Source organism: Melospiza melodia, chromosome 3 (genome assembly GCF_035770615.1).
Source record: "Melospiza melodia melodia isolate bMelMel2 chromosome 3, bMelMel2.pri, whole genome shotgun sequence".
Taxonomy (NCBI): Eukaryota; Metazoa; Chordata; class Aves; order Passeriformes; family Passerellidae; genus Melospiza; species Melospiza melodia.
In genome coordinates, this window is record NC_086196.1 from 131,183,252 (window position 1) to 131,205,594 (window position 22,343).

The 22,343-nt window shown below is 32.7% G+C and overlaps 1 protein-coding gene across 3 annotated transcripts in view; it reads left to right on the forward strand.

Moving 5' to 3' along the window:
- GRIK2 (glutamate ionotropic receptor kainate type subunit 2) overlaps positions 1-22,343 on the forward strand; it is a 359,554-nt gene that overhangs the window by 203,523 nt on the left and 133,688 nt on the right. For all 3 annotated transcript variants that reach the window (XM_063153074.1, XM_063153075.1, XM_063153076.1), the window contains 2 exons: positions 5,359-5,565; positions 20,195-20,418. In XM_063153074.1, the coding sequence (XP_063009144.1) occupies positions 5,359-5,565; positions 20,195-20,418 (431 nt within the window). The remainder of the gene's footprint in view (positions 1-5,358; positions 5,566-20,194; positions 20,419-22,343) is intronic.

Below are 22,343 nucleotides of genomic sequence, written 5' to 3' on the forward strand. Positions count from 1 at the left end.
TGAAACTTCAGAATTTCTTTCTCATTTGAAAAGTCTAGTTTTTGAATATTCCGCATTTAGAAAAACAAACCAAACAAAAAACCTGCAGAAAACAAATTTTCACCTTCAGTAATAAGGATTTACTATTATTTGATTCTCCTAAATTGACTCCTACCAGAACTCTGAAATATTTCTTGTCTTTAGACTTTAGATGTAAATATCTAAATGTTTTTGTTCTTGTATATCTTCTACTTCAAACTTGAGAAAGTTTTAACTTTGGAATTAAATTTCCATGTTTATAAAGGTATGTGTATGGCACTTAGGGCATTTTTTATGCTAATTTCATACCAGCCTGTACATATTATCATACTGGTTCATATGCCCTGTTCTGCTAAAATAAATACTTGTTTCCTTTCCTGCATAGCTTTTATGTACTTTTCTGTATCTGCTTACATCAAAGCTCAGAAAAGCTCACAGTTGTCAAGTTTAATTTTTCCAAGGAATGTGTGAAAGTTATGAAAGGTGTGTGATGTTCTCAATTTAGTACTTTTTGTTACTTCGCATTTGGAAAGTGAAATTACCTTTTTTATTGTACTTCCCTTAAAAAATTGGTTTGAAATAGGAATAGAATTAGAAGGAACTAGAAGGAATATTTATAATAATTTTTTAAACAATTTTACTCGGTTAAAAGTATAGTATTCCCACATTGTATTTTATTGATATATACTGCTTTATCAAATGGGTAGTGCATAATTTCTCTCCCTTTTCTCTTGGATACCCAAGCATGAATTTTCAGTGGTCAAATTTTAAATTAGTATTAAAAGAATGTTAAAATTAAAAGAATAAATTTACCTGCTATCTTTTCAAAGGTGGATCACCCATCAATTGTTTTGATTGATAGTAACTAGTTACTTCACCTCTCCCACTAGAATTTTGACTGCCTACTGTGAAAACCTATTGTGTATTCCTTTTATCTGATATAAATGTTGAGAAGATTTGGCAGTCTTTTAAGACTCCAGTATCCAAACTTCTGGTGAGCAGAAGCTAATCATTGAAATCTCTGTTCTAACAGTGGCAAATTTTCAAATGGTTCTCTTCTTCTCAATACTGGCAGTTTTAGATTCTTTTAAAAATATGCTATTCCGTGTTGAATTTTGAAGGAAAAATATATGTTTGATTATTATTAATAAAAAATAAAAGAACCTGAAATTTAAAATTTGTTGTAATTTCTAGTAATATCTTTGTATTTGAAATACAATATAACTCACAGGAATAATTCTAGTAAATACTTATTATTCATATCTGAAAAGAAAAACAGGAAGTTGAAGAATCTTGTTTTTTAGAATGTGTGCTTTTATTCAAACATTAGCTGTACATTTTTAAAGTTAAAACCAGACTTTAAAGCTACAATGTTAATTAATTTTCAAAGATTTATCTTCTTTTTGCAAATATGGTTTTAATCTACCTGTGATTCCTCTGTTCCTTATAGCCATACCTTTATTCGCAGTATTTTAGCTAACTTTACTTTTTTGTAAATTTTCTCAGAAAAAGGATTTGTTGTGTTTACAAGTTTATTTGCACTCTCACTTGTAGTGCTTATCTGGCTTGGGATGGGGCTCTTCTGCATCCCTCTTCATCGAAGATATTTTAGTCTTATGAGACATTAAATGATGACTTTTATCTCAAAATTTTGTAACAAGCTAGCTGACCTTTTGTTAATTTAGAGTAGCAAGGTTTCCTGGAAGCACTGTGTGTTCCTGAGGATTCATTCTGGAGTCTGCAGTCAGTGTTTAATCAGTGACTTTTTGTTTCCAAGCTACTCATGTTATTCCAAGCAATAATAAAAGCACTAATGGAAGGTGTTTCCCTGACTTCCTGGAGAGATGAGTCCAGTTGAAAGACTTAATTTCAACTGAAGCTGTTTAGAAGATTTCAAGTACTGGTTTTGTGATGTGGTCTAGTGATTTTTAAGGGTCATGATTTCAGCAACTGAAAGAAAAGAAAGAAATTGTGAACAATGTTAAAGTAAGTATAAACCAGCTGCCAATCTAAATATCAGTGAGTTTAAAAACTCTGCCTACCTAATCAATGATAATTGTCCTCGTGAACAATTTTGGTGGAAGTGATAAAATACCAAGAAGCAATGGTGATTGCACATTTAATGAATAGAGACTTTCCTGAGAGTGTTTCGCAACCAGTTTTATGTTAGCCCATTCTACAAGTTTAAAACTTGAGCAAATGGAGCATGTGGAACCCTTTGCATGCACTTGTTCAGGATACCTGAATGCCATGTTCAGTATTTAGAATGTGTATTACTTCAGGAAAGAGCTATTACAGATGAAGCTGCCAACACCAACCCTGCTCAAGTTAAGTCAGAAATCACTTTACATAGCAAGTAAAAGGGCTGAAGAGAAAAAAACCCAAATGCTTTATGTGTAGAAGACTACAAGAAAAAGTAGCAGTAAGAAATTACCTAAAGTAGGATTGGAAAAGCATTAAGAGAGTATTAATAACTTATTGATCAGTCATCACAGCAAAAGTTAAAAATCATTAAATAGTTGTACAGATGCTATTGTAGGCCTTATCCAAGTTGGCCAGAGTAAAGACTATAAATGATTTGGAATTGGAGCTAAGAATTCTAGAAAGAGTTGCAAGATTTTTTTTTATTTTTCCTTATCAAAATTTAAAAAAGCATCAGCAGAACAGATAATATGTCTGAAGATTTCTATAATGATCTGATAGAAAAATAAATAGGAATTTATCAATGAGCTGAATTGCTCAGTGCAAAAAATCCTGCTGTGATTATTAAGTAAAGGAAAATTAAAAGCACATATTGACAAATATTTGTCCTCCCTGATATTGCACATATTTAAATTCTGTCCCAGATAACTCAGGATTGCCTGGAATGGGAGACAGAGACAAAAATGTTGTCAAGAATCTTGCCAGGATTCCAGACATTGGGGGATGTGTAAGACTGTAAATATCTGAGCAACTCTGAGAGCAAATGTCTTGGATCTGTGTGTATGAGCATTCCAAGCTACATTAGAATTCCTTCATGCCTACAGAACAGGCCGTGGCACTGTGTAAGCACTGCTCAGCAGTAATGAAAATATTCCTGTGTTATAACCCTGATTTGAGCACAAATCCAAACCATACTAGTTAATGTGATGTAAATTGCTGCTACCCCAGAAAATAAACCACATTATGTTTTGTCGTAGCATGGCTTCTGCTTGGCCAGTGGTGTGATTTCTTTAAGGAATTGTAATTTCACCTGAAAAGAATTGTTTTTCTCACAGTTATTTTCTTTGAGATATTTAATATAAACTTCTCAAGATTATTAACTGTCACAGACATCTTTTATGAAAAATCCTTTTCTTAGGATTTTTCCTCTTGAGAATCTGAGACGCTCCAAGAGCAAAATGTAAACAATGGTTATCTGCTGCTGTGGAATGCGACACGTAGATTTTTGACTGGCTCATGCTAGTTGTTTCTAATTAATGGCCAATCACAGTCAGCTGGCTCAGACAGAGTCAGAGCCACAAGCCTTTGTTATCATTCTTTCCTACTCTATTCTTAACTAGCCTTCTGATGAAATCCTTTCTTCTATTCTTTTAGTATGGTTTTAATATAATATATATCATAAAATAATAAATCAAGCCTTCTGAAACATGGAGTCAGATCCTCGTCTCTTCCCTCATCCTAAGACCCCTGTGAACACCATCACAATTAACAAGTATTTTCACACATAGGTTTTGCTCTGACACCATCTCTGTTTCTCAAGAATTATTCGGAGATCCTTGTCATTTAAATTGTTTTCAACTTTCACGTTTTCTGTTAGGTCTTTGTTCTTGTCAGTACTACATCTTAAAGAGCTCTTCTGGAGTCATTTGTTTACCTGTTGTTTGAGAAATTCTGTCAAAACATCCTAGTAGCTTGGCTGGACAATTTATTTCATGTTTGTTCCTTGCTATTTGTACAAAGATCTGTGATGTACTTTCTGAAAATATGTCTGTAACCTTACTTATTTCAATAGGAGTATATAGCAGCTCTTTTTAGAACAAGATATTTCCCTGCATTCTCCTTTTCATTTTTTTGGGTAAAATCTTATGTACTAAAGTTCCAGTTATACGTTGCTATAATATTTAAATGGGAAAACTCAAGGCAGAAGATTACATTAGGAGTGTTGATTTATTAAAGCAGTCAGGTGCCTGTCAATCAGGTGCCTTCAACCCCACTTAGTGCTGATGTGGAGATTTAGGACTTAAGAATTTTCTTAAGTTGCCCTGGAGAGTTTATCTGAATGTTCACTGAGTCTTGTGTTTGGTGTAATGATTGAATATACCATTATTTGTCTTGCATTATGTGATTTTTTTTCTTTTTAATTATAAAAAAATGAAAAGAATCTCTCCCAAAAGTGAACAAAGATCGAGTTGCATATTTAACCTAACAAACACAGCTTGAATATTGGTTCCATATTGCAGTGGAAAACTACCAGTTGCTTTTTTGTATTTTTCCCTCTAATTTTCTATTTGAGAAAGGCCACCCTATACTGAGAAACAGATGCAAAAAAACTGTTTTGCAAAATGTAAATTTTCTTCCTACAATTATGGTTTTTCTGCCAATCCTTTTTATTTGTTTACTCTCTATTTGCACACCACTTAATGCAAAAAAATATTACATTGTAATTTGATTTAAATGTTAGAAGATAAATGCCTAAAGAAATTTAATTCAGTTTTCATGGAATGTCTATCATAGAACTTACTTTTTGTGTAAATATTCTCAGGTTTTGCTGCAGCCTTGTAAATGGCAGCCTATAACTTGAGGCAGCAGAGAAGTAGGTGCTTTCACTGACTTTCTCCTTCCCATGTGGGTTTTTTAGGCTTTGCCTAAAAAAGCATTGAGAAAATAGTTTAAATACTTATACAAATAAAAGTGTAAGATCTAATATCTAAAATATTTAATCAATGTTTGGAGTTTTAATGAAATTTTTTTCAGTTGCCAAAGCTCGTTGTTTCTGCATTTTTGAAGGCTTATGTTGTCCATCCAAAAAATACATTTTATATTACTGTATAATGGAAATAGTTAGGGAGCACACTTAAATTTAGTGTGTATATGCATTTCTTGAAGACACATCTACAGTGTTGAGAGTGTATTTTTTCCAAAAAAAAAGAAGACAAAGTGAATCTTTGAAAATATATGAGGACTTCAGACATACACAGACAAAGCTAAAAGGATTCTGGTTTTCATATTATTTTGTTTTATAGGGAGAGATGTCATGAGTGTACGCATATGCAAGCACATGAATGTCTACTGCTTTAGGCTAAAATGAGAAGAAAGGTGTGGGGGCACTCATTATCCATTCTGTCTTGATTCTTACAGGAAGAGCCATATGTTATGTTCAAGAAGTCTGACAAACCCTTGTATGGAAATGATCGCTTTGAAGGTTATTGCATTGACCTCCTCAGGGAGCTGTCTACTATCCTTGGATTTTCCTATGAGATTAGATTGGTGGAGGATGGAAAGTATGGAGCCCAAGAAGATGCCAGCGGACAGTGGAATGGAATGGTTCGTGAATTAATTGATCATGTAAGTCAACTTTTGCAGGCTTCCAAATGTGCATTTAGATTTCAAACCCTTTCTACAAAAATTGTAAAACTTTTATGATAATTCTATTTGAATACTACTGTTTTCAAGATGCAGATGTTTCAAGAATTGATGCAAGTGCATGGGTATCTATTATGTCTTTAGTGTAGAATTTGTAGAATAAAGCATCTCTGTTTTGCCCATAGGCAGTGGTTGTTTTGGTCTAGCTTTTCCATAGCATATGTTTAAGTCAAAATATGAAATAAATAGTACTCAGAATTTATTTCTAAGAACTATGTAAGAAGTTTTATAACAAAATTTTGGTTTATAACAAAATTTGCTACAGCAATACAAGTGAGGTCTCCTTTTCTGATAGTGAATTTGACATTTTGTCTTAGAGAAATTTCTCTGTGAGTAGTGTAAGCACACATATCATTTGATATATTCATCTTTCTTGAAATTTTACCAATAAAGTGCAGGAAGTAAGACAAAAATTTCAACATATACTGATGGAACAAAGCAATGTCACACCAGATACCATTAGAATTGACTGCAAGTGATTATGGGAGGTATTACTTCAGGTTCTTCAAAATATGCTTTCTCAGTTGTCATTCCAGTTGAATTCAGTCTCTTAGAAAAATTTTCATAAATTTAAAAATTATGTCATTGTTCCTTTCTGCACTTTGGGTGAGTTGCTTGATAGCATTTTCTCTATAGACATGAGGTCAAACATTTAGATGAAACATATTCTGCACATCACTGTCATTTAAAATAGATGGAAGACTATAGTTAATTCAAGTGGAACCTCTTAATGATGGCAAAAGCTGCATGAATCACTTGAAAAAATGTTTACTTATCTTGTTTCAATTTGCTTTAAGATTTCAGCAGATGGGCTGAAAGATGTGCTAATCAAATTATTCATATTTACTAGGAAGGTTGTGCTTCATGCTTTTCTAGTAAATGATAATCTGGTATTGGTGTTGCAACAGATGTTGATTATGCCTGGCTTCACACATTTAAGAAGAATGCGTGGGAGTATTATGGTTATGTTATCTTTAAATGTGTGTATTTATAATACCTAGAACACACACATAGAAAGCAAACTTATTTAGATGGACTCTCTGTCCATCTCTATATATCTCTATATATCATTTATATCTCTATAAATGTGCATTTTTACACATGAATAAGTGCATAGGCCTGTTAAACTATTACATTTGGTGCTTGTTAGGCAACATCCTCATCTGGAACTAATTTTCCATGATTGAGGTAGATATTGCGGAAGTATTTGTTCAGAATCAAATATAAATCACAGTTTTATACACCTCTTATTATTCAGCCTTAAAGCATTCTTAAGAAAAGTCTAGTATGGCCTCCTAAGCTTTACACTAAGATAATCTTGAAAAAAATGCATTTGAACAAGTTGCTAAAGTGTCAGAAACAGCAGCTCTCCCCATCTTTCCGCCTCATAACCCAGAGTGAAACAGGTAGCCTTTTCCCCATAGTTTATATACAACTAGACGCAGATTCAAATTTATTTTTATTTATTTCTTTTTGTTCTATTCAAATGATTTTTATTTAGGAGTCAGAAAAGTTTAGAGACTGTGTTAGTACACATGGAAAATGTAGTCCAGCTTCCTAATCTGGACCATAATTTTTAGTAGTCTCTCTAAATTAAAAAATTTTTTGCTTTAATTTTTTCTCTAGTTTTATCAATTCTTACTTTATAATCTATTCGAATATATGCAGTCTATTTGAATATATGCAATTTATTTATACACCTGTCCCCTTAATTTACATGCATGTTATTAGTAAAATTAGTTGCATTTTTCTCGCAAGCAACACTTCAGACCTCAAAAGTGAGGTCAAAGAATTTAGTGAAGAACTCCAGACAGGCAGTTACCACATTGGGTGTTTCCATACGGGTAGTACTTCACATGCTCCATTAGCTTTCAATTCTTTTTCCCCTAGAGAATATTTGTAAATTGTTTTAAAGGTTTTCTTTCCTATAAAGTAATTTAATAAACTCAATTTTTTTATTTTTGCAAGGTTAAATGATTCCATATTTTTCAACTAGAGTTTCTAATTAAAATAGACTACACAATAAAGATGGTTCTTAGCCATAGCAGTTAAATCTTTTGAAAAATGATTTTAGAAAATTTTTTGTTTTGTTTTGTTTTATCTGTCAGTTATGTTCAGAGAGAAAGGTCACCATGCTGTAGTATATATGTTTGCAAGAGTAACATGTAAAATGCATAATCCAAGAATAAATTAAATGGATAATTTTGGTATATTATGTGCGTAGAAAGGAAAATGCACCATTTATATAAAGATTAAAAGTACTAAATAAATCTAATATTTAAATAAATTGTTTAAATCAGCCTTTAGTCACTTTGCATAATTGCTGGGGCTGAAAAATCTAAATAAAATAAAGATAATGCTCTCTGAGTTGAACTTAGCATATCATGTCAGTCTCAGGGTTTAAATTCTATAGTATGAACAGTCTGAAGTGTTTACATCAGGCTCTGTTTGTTTTCAATCTCCTTTCCCATAGTTTGCTCATGTTTCTTCTTTCAATGACTGTTTTATTTAGAGTTCTCACCTGCATTCCTATATCAGTCTCCAAGCAAGAAATAGCTTCTTTTTGAATTTTTGGTAAATGCTGTCAGTGAAAATTACATAGTGATTCCTTCCCTTTGACAACTGACAATGAATTCTTGTTGGGGAAAAACACACTGGTCTCTAGAGCTGCAAATGTAAGACAAATATTAGCTAGGACAGCGAGTACAGATGACATTTCTCTATGAATAAATTTTGAATTGAATTTTTCCACTTAAATGCTCTGATTTCTTTCCCACAAATTTTCATTGAGTATTTTACCCACTTCTCAAGTTAGTTCAAGGCATGATTGCTACATTTTTAAAGGAGGAGGAGCTAAGTTCAGGTATCTCCATTCTTTGTGGACGAATTCTTCATTAAAAAAATATTCTTTCTTGCTGCCTTTGGTTCAAAAACCTTATGAAAGGACGGATTTATTGAATGGGTTTTGAACTGAATCATAAATTCTGGAGAATTTCAAGTTGTTCTTAAGTACTAAAAGTTGTCATGTCACTGTATTATATTGCATGTGACATATAGTTTAAGCATGCAAGTTATATTCCAATATAGCTAGCACAGACAGATAGAATGAAAATATATTTTTATTTCTAGAAAATTTGACATCCTACTTTACAGATCCAAAAGTACTTAAAAATATTCTTAACATTGGGTTCCAAAACAGGAAAAAAATAAAGTTTTATACTCTGACAGGGCTATAAATGAAAAATCCACTGGGAAATAATTTGTTATTGCATATACATGATTAAAAATAACTATTTTTGAGGGATTCTTTGAATTATTCTTCTACAGCACAAAGCTTAGGCATTGAAAATACATTTCAGGCCTTACAGATCTTTTTAAATTCATAAATAATTACAGAAAAGGTCAAATTTTTAGATCATGATCTTTGATCATATGTGAGTATTAAATTGGAATTTTCTTTGTCTTTAAGAATAGGATAGAATTTCAGCTTAGAGGAATTTTACAGATGAACATTTAGAAAGAACTTTTGAGTTAACTTTAGACATAACATTTTTTGCTTCACTATATTTTGAATTTTTCATAATCAATATCAATTTTTCAAAATAAATACACATCAAATGCATTTTAAAAAATAATAATAATTGATTTTTATTATTTTAATAACAGAATAGATATCTATATAACTGGTTTAAATATTTTTAGTGATTTTTCCTCCAATAACCTGTTGGTTTCTTTCTCTTATTTTAAATTAAGATCTTTATGATCTTGAACACCTCTAGCCAAACTCTTTGTGTTATTGTGTAGAAGCCAAGAAAAACCTTCTAATAACTGATTGTGTAGATGTTTGGTTCCTTCCTTTTTGAGCCAGTGAAATTTTACTTTCTTCCACCTTGTTTTTTCCACATTCTACCATTTCAAATGTCATTTCATCATATTGTTTGGACTCTACCTCTTTCCTTCATACTTATAGGGAACCCTACCATATAGAGACTCAAGGAAAGGCTATGGAAAGGAAAGGCTATGGAACATCTCTTCCCTCTGTTCTTGTAATTTTCATGCAAAAGGTCTGACAGTTGAGATTTTCAGTACAATGGAGGATAATTTAGCCAGGGCTCGTTTATTAGTGAAAATCTCAGAAGACTTGATGGCAATAGGAAGGAAGGAAGTGTCGGAAGGAAGGAAGGAAGGAAGGAAGGAAGTAAGTGTCGGAAGGAAGGAAGGAAGTGTCGGAAGGAAGTGTCGGAAGGAAGTGTCGGAAGGAAGGAAGGAAGGAAGGAAGGAAGGAAGGAAGGAAGGAAGGAAGGAAGGAAGGAAGGAAGGAAGGAAGGAAGGAAGGAAGGAAGGAAGGACAATATTTCTCTTTTCATCATTATTAAATTGACTCAGCAGTAACATTGGTTGACATCAGTGCTCTTTAAAGCACCATGTCACCTTCATGGATTCCCCATTTTATTAGTGGAACTAGAATCTGCAACTGCATCTCAGGGGTCATATGATGAAAATTTCACTCTTGCTAAAGGTGTTCCATATATAAAAAAATTTATCTCTGATGCTTTGAGGGGTAATAGACCATAAATAACATAGTGTTTTGGCAAGTCTGCAGTTCAGCTATTGATGCTTGAACCAGCAACTCTGGTAAATATACATAGATGGTAAGCTGACTACTGATTTCCACTAACCCTGTTTTACTGTTGTTTTTCCAGTATCCCAGCATTTTATTTTATTTTTACTACTTCTCCTAAAAAAATAAGACACAATTCACTTTTTCCTGTTCTCTCTGTAAAAAAAAAAAAAAAAAAAAAAAAAAAAAAAAAAAAAAGTATAACAAAATAAATGCTGTTGTTTTGTTTCAGTTTTATTTCCTTTCTTGGTTTGTATTTTCAGCTTTTTTATGTTTTATTTATAAATTATCTCTTTCCCCATTTTTCTGTTTAGCTATTTGAAAGCCATCTCTTATGAGTGCATATTTATCCTTGGTATTTATTTATTTACCTTGCAGATTAAGCATTACTATTCTATGCTAAAGGTCTCTTCTCTGAATTTCCAGTAATCATTATTAGTTACATTTATTAAGCTATGTTGGATGTCCAGCACAACTGTCTCTTTAAATAAAACTACTAATCTGCATTATTCAATATTTAAAAGTATATTCCAACTTCTTCCAGTTATTCTGTATTATGATATAGCACCCATGACTATTTAACTGTTAAGTGCCTGTAACTTACCTTTCATATGTGTTTTTGCTGGTTTAAGTATTCATATTGGCTTCCAGTTTTTGTTGTTTGTGTGTTTTCTTTCCTCATTAAAGAAGCATTTAATTTCTGTGTGAAACATGTGCTGGGGTCATAGGATAATTTCTTATGATAATTTGTAATATGCCAGAAAAAAATCACTTGTCCTTTTAGTGCTTTTCAGTCTAATTGCTAATTCATTAATCCACAACTTCAAGTGCTCTGACCTTTTATTTCCAAAGTAATTTGTCTCAAGTTGAATAAGCATCAGTTTGTCCCTGACAAGCAACTAGTCAAATCTCATCTGTTGCTTGAGATCCTGTTTTTCACTTAAAGGAATCTGCATATATTCATAGACTCACAAAACCCCTCTTCAAATATTTTTCATGTCTGAATTTGTCAATGTAATACACTCAGATATGCCATACTATGCACCTTCTGTTCCTTTTTTTTATTTGTTTGTTTTAAGTAAAGGATCAAAAAGATGGTCTTCTACATGACAGTACAATCTCATTGCAAACCAAGAGCTAAACATCCATCTCTGTGCTCAGAAGTTGACAGTTTTCATGGCTATTTTGTCACTCTCTAATAAAGGTTATATATGATATTCCATGGAAAATTGTCCAAACAGACCCTAACTCAGCAAAAGGTATGCAGAAAGTAAACTTTAGGTAGAGATGCATAAATCCACAAAAAATCCCAGAGAAATGGAAAAAAAAAAGTCAGTAATCTAATATGCCAGAGAAATACTTATCCAAAATTTCAGACCAATTTTGCAAAACTGTGTATTAATTCAGTAAGGACCATATATCTGCATATACTAATTCCCTATTACATTGTTACTGATTTCAAGTACAGGACAGATGAAGATGCACTTTCCAATATAACAGCAGTTTTAAGTGAGCAATTTGTTTTCCAAACAACAAAGAATATCCAGACAGTCTGCACTTAGTAAATCAAGGCCCAGCAAAATTTCTAATAATGTAGTAAGGCATAGAGAATAACAAAATATTAAAGTTTTTCCTAAGGGGTTATAAGTGTTAATTCATTACTTTTGAACTAATTGTGTTCTATGCTTCCTAAAGAAACCGGATGAAAATTTTAAACTACATTATCAGTGATCTGACACCAAAAGTGGCAGGAGGGTCTTCAAAATGCTTTGGCAGTAGGGTCTTCAAAATGCTCTGAGATATATGGATTTTTTTTCTGGAGATCTGTACTCCAGGGGTAGTTTATTTGAAATTTCTTGACACTAAGAGTAAGTGAATATTGTTTTCTTATTTGTTGAGCTGCAGTATGACTATGTATTGTTCTTTTTACAGTTAGGGTGTTATGGACATCCCTTGCTAATGCACTTGGGTTTATATAGTGATTAGTTTTCAATTACAGAGAAATATCATACAGCAAATAGTTGTAATTAACTTTCACCATGCTGCCAGCAAAGTGAATCATAGCCAATCAAGGAAGTGGCATTAAGTTTTCAAATGAAACTCCAAACAATAATACTTTAGCTCAAGCATCATCTAGGCTTACAGTAATGATTAGGAATTGATTGGATCCAGAGTCAGGGCTGTATTCATAGAAGTATTACATTTTTCATATCCTCATACCTTTATCTGATCTTTTACTTTTGTTGCTATAATGATAGTGAAGAATAGTAGAAAATAACATTGGGATTTTTGTTTCTATGTGTATGCCTGCTGAAGTAAAGTACATGAGAAAAATAGAATTCTCTAATAGCAGAGGTAATTTCCAATGTGGCTTATCCCTTTTATTAGGGATTATTAATAATGCTGCAATTTATCTGTTATCATCTCCAAGGAATTTCAACATATCTCATGAAAGATAGGGAGGAGGGGCTGTGGAAACATTGAGTATGTCAATTTTCATGGAAACACCATTTTGGTAAAAGAGTTTCAGGATGTGCTCGTGGGAGATGTGTCTCTGGGAATGATGACTGACACACGTCATCCATACTGTTTGGGAACTGGAAAGTATCAAGTCTGATCTGTTATTCTCAGGGCAACAGGATTTCTCCAGGAAAGAGCAAAGATGTTTTTGTGGCTGCTTTTCTTAACTGAACAGTCTTTTCTTTGTTATTACACTTTACCAATAATATAAGTGTAGATCTTCCCATAGGTTTTTGCTTTTACAATTTGAAATTATGAAAATTTACAATATTTCACTAGACCTTTTGAGGGCCAGAAGGATTGCTTTCAACCTAGATTGAAGGTAATAAGACATGGGAGTGACAGGGCTGAATGCTGTGCATGATATTGAAATAGCTCAATTATTTTTCTATCCAGAAAAACAAAGTTTAATTAGAGAGTTCCTGCTGGTTTAGTACTATCATCCTCAGGGCACTGAAAATAATTCAGTTGTTTAAAAAAATTATACAAATAGCAAATAGAGTTAAAAAAACACCAGTGGGTGCAGCCTTACACAAGTCCAAAATACATGAAATGAAATTGATTATGTGTGTCTTAGGAAGAAAATCATGTTAATTCTATTTTTTATTTGACTTTTGTTTCTAAATGGACCTTTTCTGTTATTGTTTATAATAATGATCAATTTTAGTTAAGTCTAAGACCTTGGAATCCAGTGTTAATTGAGAATTCCAGGAGGTTGATTTTGTTCATGTTAAGAAGTTTTAATCCATTAATTAATTAAACTGATGAAATTATAGCTTTCAAAAATTGTTAATTGAGTATTGTTAATCAATAAGAGGTGGCACATTCTGCAGTGGTCTACTTTCATCCAAATGATATGCAAAAATGTTATTTGATTCCATTGTGAAAAATTGCAGACGACAATGTAATACAGAAAAATGGGATTAAGTCAAATTTGATACAAGTCAAAATTTATTGTGTGATTAAATGAGTTCACCAAAACAATTTTATAAAACCCCATCCATTTGAGAACAGAAATCATGTCAAAATTAAAAGATCTAGGAATTTTTCTGCCTTGAGTGCAGTAACTGAAATTCTAGGTGACAGCTGATTAGCAACTGGGAAAAAACCTGACACTTCCAGGAAGTTGCACTAAATCTGGAAAGTATAACAATAAAAATGTTTTCTAGAAAAAAGGAATCAACATTACCTGCGTATTTTGTCTCAAGAAGGTGTGTATCAGCATGATGTCTAGTAATTTTAATGTTTGCTAAACATCTCTAGTACAAAAATACAACATCAGAAAGAGTGTGTAAAACAGTAAAGAAGAACTCTAACATTTTATTGTAACTATTCTCATTTTATTTTATTTTCTTAATGGAGGAGTCTCCCTTTCCTGAATTCTGAGCCACAGTATCACATAGTCTTGTAAATTTCTTCGACAATTTCTTCTTCCTGGGGGTATGTGAATCCTGCTCTTCTAACAATTAGAATAAACCTTTGTACAAAACTCCTGAAATTAAGTCATAAAAACTTTTATTTTACTGTTGAAATGAATAGTCACCCATGTTCCTGCTACATATAGTTTCATGGTCTACTGTCTCTAGTTCTTTTACAGAGAATTTGCTTACCTGTTGACTAGACTGAAGTTGGCTCAAAATAGTTTAGTGAAAGTGTATTATTAATCAACAGGCAGAAACTATATATGTTTTTATTGAGTATTCATATTACATCTATTCAGCTATTAAATATTATCCATACTGGCATAGGCAAATGACAATTGACTAGCACAACCCTGAATAAGAGGAAATAATGTAAATTAACTAATTAGAGACCTCCTGCTGGTTTAGTACAATCATTTTTGTTACCTAAACATTCATGTAATAACAAAGGAGCAAACATAAAACAATAACAAAAGGCAGTTCTAGGTAACAGTATGTTGATCAAAACATATGCTTTATCCTGTTTAAGTCACTGAAGGAAGGATTCTGTGCATTCCATACATTCCATTTTTGTCTAGTTGAATTAATATCAAAAGCTGTTTTAATGGTAGTGGACAGAATGTAAATTTCCTCTACAAAATTTTTTTCCTTTAAAAAAGAAAAATCTACCTCTAAGTAAATGATCCTGTTGATTTCTAGACCAGGATCCTCTCTAAAAGGAGAGTAGATGAAAAAACCATTAGTTGCCATTGCTGTTCAAGACTTTGCCAAGAAAAGAATTAACCCTGCTGACACAAGAGGTTCTAAAGAAGTGAAATTGCTGTGCGATATTACTGTCAATGAAATGAATTTGATTAAACCACCTGTCTTCCAGTGACTTCTTGTTGCTTGCTGAACAAATACTGAGAAGCATCTCAGCAGTTACAAACATATGTATTAGGTGAGCCAGTATCTACTGAAACTGTCTTCATATTTCTCTTTTTTATGTTAAAGTACTTTATTATGTTAATAAAGTAGCAAGTGCTACTGTTCAATCTGTAAGAGATATTATTAGCAATTAAGTTTAAATTACCTATCAGGATACCAAAAATAAGAAGTTATGACAAATTCAGCTATCAAATCTGGATTTTTTTTTTTTTTTACCTTATGGTACGTTACTCAAATTTGGCAAAGGTAATAATTTCTAGTAGCAGCTTTCCAGGACGTGTGAGGAGGTTATCAAGAAGCTCCATCTGGGCTTTTCACAGAGGAGCCTGGCAGGAAGACCAAAGGCAACAAGCATAAACTGGAAACCTCCAAGGGTGGAAATTGCATAAGCTCTCTAAGCAGCCTGTTCCACTGCTTGTCTGTAAAAACTTTTTCACTCTGTGGATAGACAAGCAGTGGACCAGCTTATCTAAAAATGTCATGTCGTCACCTTCCTTGGAGTTTTTCAACACTGACTGGGTAAAGTGCAAAAGAAAACTGTCTCATCCATGTAGATGTTTCGAACAGAAAATTGCACTAGACACCTCCTGATCTCTCCCCACTTGAATTGTACTATGATCCTGTAAAAGGCAGTAGAGAAACAATTTCTGCCAAAGTAATTTAAGTGGCTAGTTATAATAAAAATAGCGATAAAGCCCTAATAAGTTCCTAGTGGTTTCAAAGGAAATGAAGATCTTGTGATAAGACTAAAAATTTCTTGTGGGGTATAAAATTTTCTATAATGTAGCAGCATGAACAAGGCAGTTTAGGATAGACTGTAAGCTTAAAAGCAAATTACAGATCTTATCTTTTCAAATCAGTGGCAGAGAAATGCACTTCTGTGAACAAGAATAATGCATAAGGTCTCTGTGCATTAGGAGTGTGTTAGACAGGTTTAAAGAATTGAAGCTGTGCTTTAACCTTCCTCTTTTATCTTGAGGATGCATTTTCTCCAAAGGGAATGTAGCTGAAATTCAACTCAGGTTAACAGTCTCAAAAATTTGACCTGAAGAAATTTACGTATTGACTTAGGGTTTTAGGTTGAGGAAACATAGTAAATTAAACAAAAGCTGTATGAAGTTTTTCTTTTAAAAAAAGGCAAATTCCTTTATTTTCAAGAGTAATTGCAGGTAATAAGTGCATTGCTGCCTGTAGAGAAGTAAAATCGCCTAAATGTCTTTTCAGTGTATGTGTAGTTTTGTGCATATTATACAATTACAATATGATTGTACTGATTGACTGAATAAACAACTGAGAATCAATAGTGTATGATTCCCTTTGCATTTTTAGTGTAAACAATAATGCTTGCTAAATCAATGCAAAATGTTAGGAGCAGAATTCTTACCAGAAGACTCCATTCACATTGTCTGAAATAGGTATTTTGGTGATATTGTATAATTGTAGTGTCTAATTAAAAATAGCTATTAGCCATTTTATTGTTTCTGTTTCTAGAGTGTATTTAAATTCTTCATTCTTTTGAACAAAATAGGTGAGACAAAAGCTTTTCATAAAATTATCAACAATAGAAAATTCAACTGGTGTTTGTTTTACCTTTCCCTGGTGTAATTAGTAGAAGCTATGAAATCCTTTAAAGATTCTATTTCCCCCAAAATTATTGTGATTGTTTCTCCAGGTTTTAAAGAGTTAATTTTCAAAGAAAAAGCACCAATTTCTGCAAATACCAAATTTCTATGCATGCTGTGGCCATACACTACTCAGTATTAAAGTGCAGATTTCTTGCTGAAATTAGCTGTATCTGCAAGCATAGATTGAATTCAGTATGATTTTAAAATCTCTCATTTTAGAGGTTATCTGCCAAATTTAAGCTGTACAAATGAAGAAAAATGTACTTCCTTTTTCTCTTTGAATACTACTTGATATAAAATAATCACTGAACAAACTACTTGGAAGTAAAATGTAAGGGAAGAAGCAAAGGAGGATGACTTCAGCCTACCTTGAACACTTTTGTATCAGAAATAAATAGGGGTACCTTGAAATGTTGGTGAATGAGCATCCTACAACTGCACATGGTAGCAAGACAGGGAAGCTTTATATATGTGTGAATATTTATCCCTTGTCTCCACCTTGGTCAGGTAGGTGTTATGGTCAGGGTTATTCCTACCTGTATCATGGATGAGCTTCTGGTGCTTTCAAGGGATGCTTTACTGCCCTACCTTTATGATCAAGGGGGTGCTTCGTTGCTCAGCTGGTTTGGTCCAGGTTTATCAGGAGCTCCTGAGCTTCTGAGGGATGGTGTGGGACAGGCAGGGAGAGGATGCACAACTACAGCTTATCATCCGCAGTGCAGTGCTCTAGCATATCATAGACTAGGCTGTACAATTCCTCCGTTTTGCTCAGGACCATGCCTTGCATTGGAATGTCCTTGTCAGACTGTTTCTAATCACTATTGAAACCTTTAGTTGCAGATTTTTTCTTTGTGGCAACTAGCTTACCTCACCAATCCTTGGATGCTGTTATAAAAATTTTTGTCATCTCAAGAAATAGTTAAGTGCTATTATGGATTGTGTTTTCAGATAGATATACTTTTTATTAATTTAAAGATTAGAAGCATGTATACCTTCATTACAAAAAATGGAATAATTTATCACTACCAAGTAAGAAAAATATTCTTTGTAATAGAACATATCAAAAAGCCATGTTAGGATACACTAATTTGTTAATGTTATTAAATGTCGACTGATAAAATACTAATTTTACACTATTTCTCCCCTATTTGTGGCTAGAAGTAAACTAAAGATGATTCTCTTCCTTCTATATCTTCATTATAGCTGAGCATAGGAGAAACTGGTACTGCACTTCTAGAAACTTGGCCCCTGCTTCCCCTGCTTTCTCATATTTACAAATAGTGCTCTTTTCAGAATGAAAGAATTTCCAGGAGAATTAACGATTTGAGATAAATGAGATTAACAAAAGTTGTGTATGGTAGCATTACATTTTCAAGTTCATAATTTCCTCAGTTATTAAAGACTCCAAATTTTTTTTTTTTGTTTTTTTGTTTTTGTTTTTTTGTTTTTTTTTTTTTTTTTTGGTTAGATGCTTAATTTTTGTTATGTTGATATTCTAGTTCAAACAGAGTTACTCACCTATGAAGAGACTCTTAAGATGTCAAGTTATGTACATCAATTTTATATCTGTCCCCCCAGGTTCAGGAATCTGTTCTATTCTGTCATATGTGACATATTATTTCTTGATCAGTTATTCTTCTAATTTCATCTGCAACTTGGCTCCACTAGAGATAGTTGCAACCTATATTCATTTGCATATGTTCTTGTTTCCATCTAATGGTTAAAGGTTGGATTTTCCATGGTATTTATTAAAATAAATTATTTGTTATTCATTAAGGTTCTGTTAATATAATAAGACCAAAATTCACATCTACCAGTAGCCTTCCAAAAGATCTAATTTATCTGTCTTGGGGAAGCTGCCTCTTCTAACAGTTTCTAGTCAGTTGCCTTCAGACTCTTTGGTTAAGGTCTGCTACTTTCCTCACAAACTAATATTGGGTTGTTATGTTTTTTAAACTTCTTTGTGTTGACCTATAACTTTTAATTCAAATTAGTTTTAGTTTCTTACTTTACCATTTTTTTTCTACATCAGCTGGAATATCATCAATAATATGCAATCTATAAAAGTCATCCACTGTGGAGTTAAGCCTTGCTGTTTTGATTAATATCTATAAGTTAATTCCAATGGAAATGAAATGCATGTAATTTTTTTGACCAGTAAACCCTTACTAAATAAAATAACAGTGTCAACAAAGTTTCATATTGCAACTGACTTCAGTAGATCTAATTATATATATGTTCATAACAAGAATAGGCCATAGAAGAACTTTGTGTTAGATAAGAAGATAAAAATAAAAAGGAACACTGAAATGCTACCCTGCATGGAAGTTTGAGTGTTACACAATATACACAATATCAAATGAGCAAAAAGTACATAAGTGTGTGAATTTATTTTATTTGGAATCATATCTCTGTACCTTAAAGCAGGCATTCTGAAAATGGTATCATTTGGAGCTATGCTACTTGGATATATTTCTTAGGTAACAGTACTCCATGGTAGCTATACCATTTCTGTCATTACATACCCATATTTTGGTATAGTTTATGAAGAATTCTTATTTTACAGCTTTCCAGGTCTCGCACTATAAACTTTCTCGCTCTGAACTTTCCTCTTTCTTCTGTGTGTATGCACAAACACATACACATTCATACATACACAGGAGTATTTCTAGTGTTGACAGAGATTAAGAAGTAGATTTTGTAGATTTTTGGTCACTCTGGTTTCCATTAAGTTTTGATTAAAAGAATAGCATAGGCTATTTATTAATCTCCTATGAATTATTTTTGTAATAACTAAAACTAAATGGTAATTGACAAAATGCATTCAATTGATGAATTCATTTTAAGTAGTCCAACTAATTAATAACTATCTGTAAGTTTTGCAGTGATTCCCTCAAGTGAGTAAGGACAGTTGTACTTTGTTAGAACATCCTCAGCAACCTTGCAGGTGTAGCACTTCCAATTCTAAACTGATCTTCATTTTGTACCATTTTTATCCTAAAATATGAAGAACTGCTTCCTGCTCCTTTCCCTGCACTCATACTAGTATATTCACCTCTGCTTCACAAATATATTTGCTTCTAAAGAACACAGTGAGGGAGTGGCAAAGAGAAGACATATGTTGAAATGCACAAAAAATAAAGTTTTAAAGTGTGTGCTAATAGATGTTCATGTTTTCGGCAAGATGCAGTATTTTTCATTTGTATGTATGTACTAGTATTTTTAATTTTTTCTAAATGCTATGTCAGTTTTGCAAAGAGGAAGTAGAATAAATCTGTTTCCTTAGTTATAGAGAGAAGAATTTTAAATTTCAGGCAACCTAGTACAAGAACAAACATCCTCCAAACAAAGTTTGTATTTTGCATTATCTTAATGTCTACTTCAGCCTGTTGCTTCTGACTTATGGCCTTTTTCTCTTTTTGTATTTCTGTCAACAGAAAGCTGACCTTGCAGTTGCACCATTGGCAATTACCTATGTTCGTGAGAAGGTCATCGACTTTTCCAAGCCCTTTATGACTCTTGGAATAAGTATTTTGTACCGCAAGCCCAATGGTACAAACCCGGGCGTCTTCTCCTTCCTGAATCCTCTCTCCCCTGATATCTGGATGTATATTCTGCTGGCTTACTTGGGTGTCAGTTGTGTGCTCTTTGTCATAGCCAGGTAACATGTCAACTTTTGTGATTTTTTTGGCAATTGTTACCATTTTTTTCTTACTAATAATTGTCAAAAGTCACAAAACTTTTCTTACTTTCATATTCTTATATTTAAACTTCATGATTTACAGAAGGATAATGATGAGGATTCTCACTATTAATATTATCCACTGCCATACTAAGTCTCCAGTTTGTTACTGGACTTTTTCCCTAAGTCTTGAGTTTGCTAGTTAGATTCCTTCTTTTATTTACAAATATAGAGACACTAGAAAGTTTTTAAAATAGCTTTTCCCAATAAGTCTGCATTTAGAAACCCAGGGTTTTCATGTTTTATTTTGTTACTCTGATTTTTTTTTATGCTGTGGTGCTCAATCTCAATTTGAGTACTTAGCTGCCCATGTTAATACTAGATGTCCAATCTGGGCCTCTACCAGTTGTAGGTTTGTGTAAATTAGTATCTATGAAGTAGGATAACAATATTTATTTTTTAATTTTGTGCTAGTTGAAATTCCTGAGATACTTCACAGAATTTAAAGTCTCTGAGTGCAATGTTTTTGGAAGCTTAGTTGAGCTTTTAGAATTAAGGAACTTGATACCTCAATTGTTAAATTATAAATTCACTTTATATATATATATAGCTCACTTTTTCATCAGTTTTTTTTTTCAACCCAAATGAGCGGAAAAACATCTTTTGTCAAAAAATCCCAATATGTTTACCATTTCCTTCTTAACACACTAGGGCTGAGTTCTGATGCTCACATAAATACAGACTTACATATAGCTTTGGCATTTGTCATAACAGCAGAAAAAGCTCAGAGCAGTGTATGAAATCTTTTTTCCCCTTGTAGTCACTTGCAATTTTTTAAATCAAGTGCATGTGAACTATATTGGCTTTTATCTCTTTAATAAGATGGAGTCTTTTTGTTTGAGTTGATAATGAAATCTCACTTCAGTCCTGAGATTTCCGTGATTTCATGCTGTGGTTCACAGTAGAAAATCTTCATATATTTCTTTTTCTATTGTGCTGTATTTAGTATCAGGATTCTCCATCTCTCTTTGATACTCCCTGTTTCATTTTGGAGAAGTTGTATCGTTCCTATATTAGGAAGGAGTAATATTTTTAGAAACCAGTTTAAAAGTAATTTAGCACCTGTAGACGAAGTACATTCAGTATTGAAGTAATATAGATGAAACTGCAACATATTTTGTAATGAAAGACTTTATTGTGTGCCATTTTGAAAAGTCTGCTTTAAAGAGTCAAAGTTATCATGAAAGTTTCTTGAAAGACCCCTATTTTAGTGGACTATATAACCAGAGAGTGAGAGTACAATAGCGTCTGAGGTGTTCCTGCCATACAGATACCTCTGAAAGCACAGCCAAGCATAAATCACAACTGTTATCTTGTGAAATATGAAGCATAAAATATTTATGTATATGTCCAAAAGTTTTAACTCTACTGGTATCACTGAAGGACATATTCAGCATGATGCACAGGGCTTTTGACAGGTAGCTCCCACTCATGTTAGTAGGATTTGTATGGCTGAGTTCCTACTTATGCTTTGAGAATGTGCCTTGACATGTTTTTTATGAAAGATAGATTTTCTTGAAGCTTTTTTTTTTCCTATTTTTTAAATTAAGCTATTTGGCCACTTGAGCTCACTAGCAGAACAGGAAGGAGTATTTATTTTTATATAGAAGCACCAGATATTAGAGCAATAAGCTGACATTTCTTTTCACTTCTCTGTTTTTGTGATGAGCACCATTAATTCCTTATGTAATTAGAAGCATTATCTTAATTGCAAAGCAATACAGAATATATTTTATAATGAGCAAAGAAGTTCTATTTCTGTAGAATTGTATAAGATATCTTTTTTACACATAAATTTATACCAGCCTTCATATCTAGAGATTTTCAATATTTCTTAAATGGTA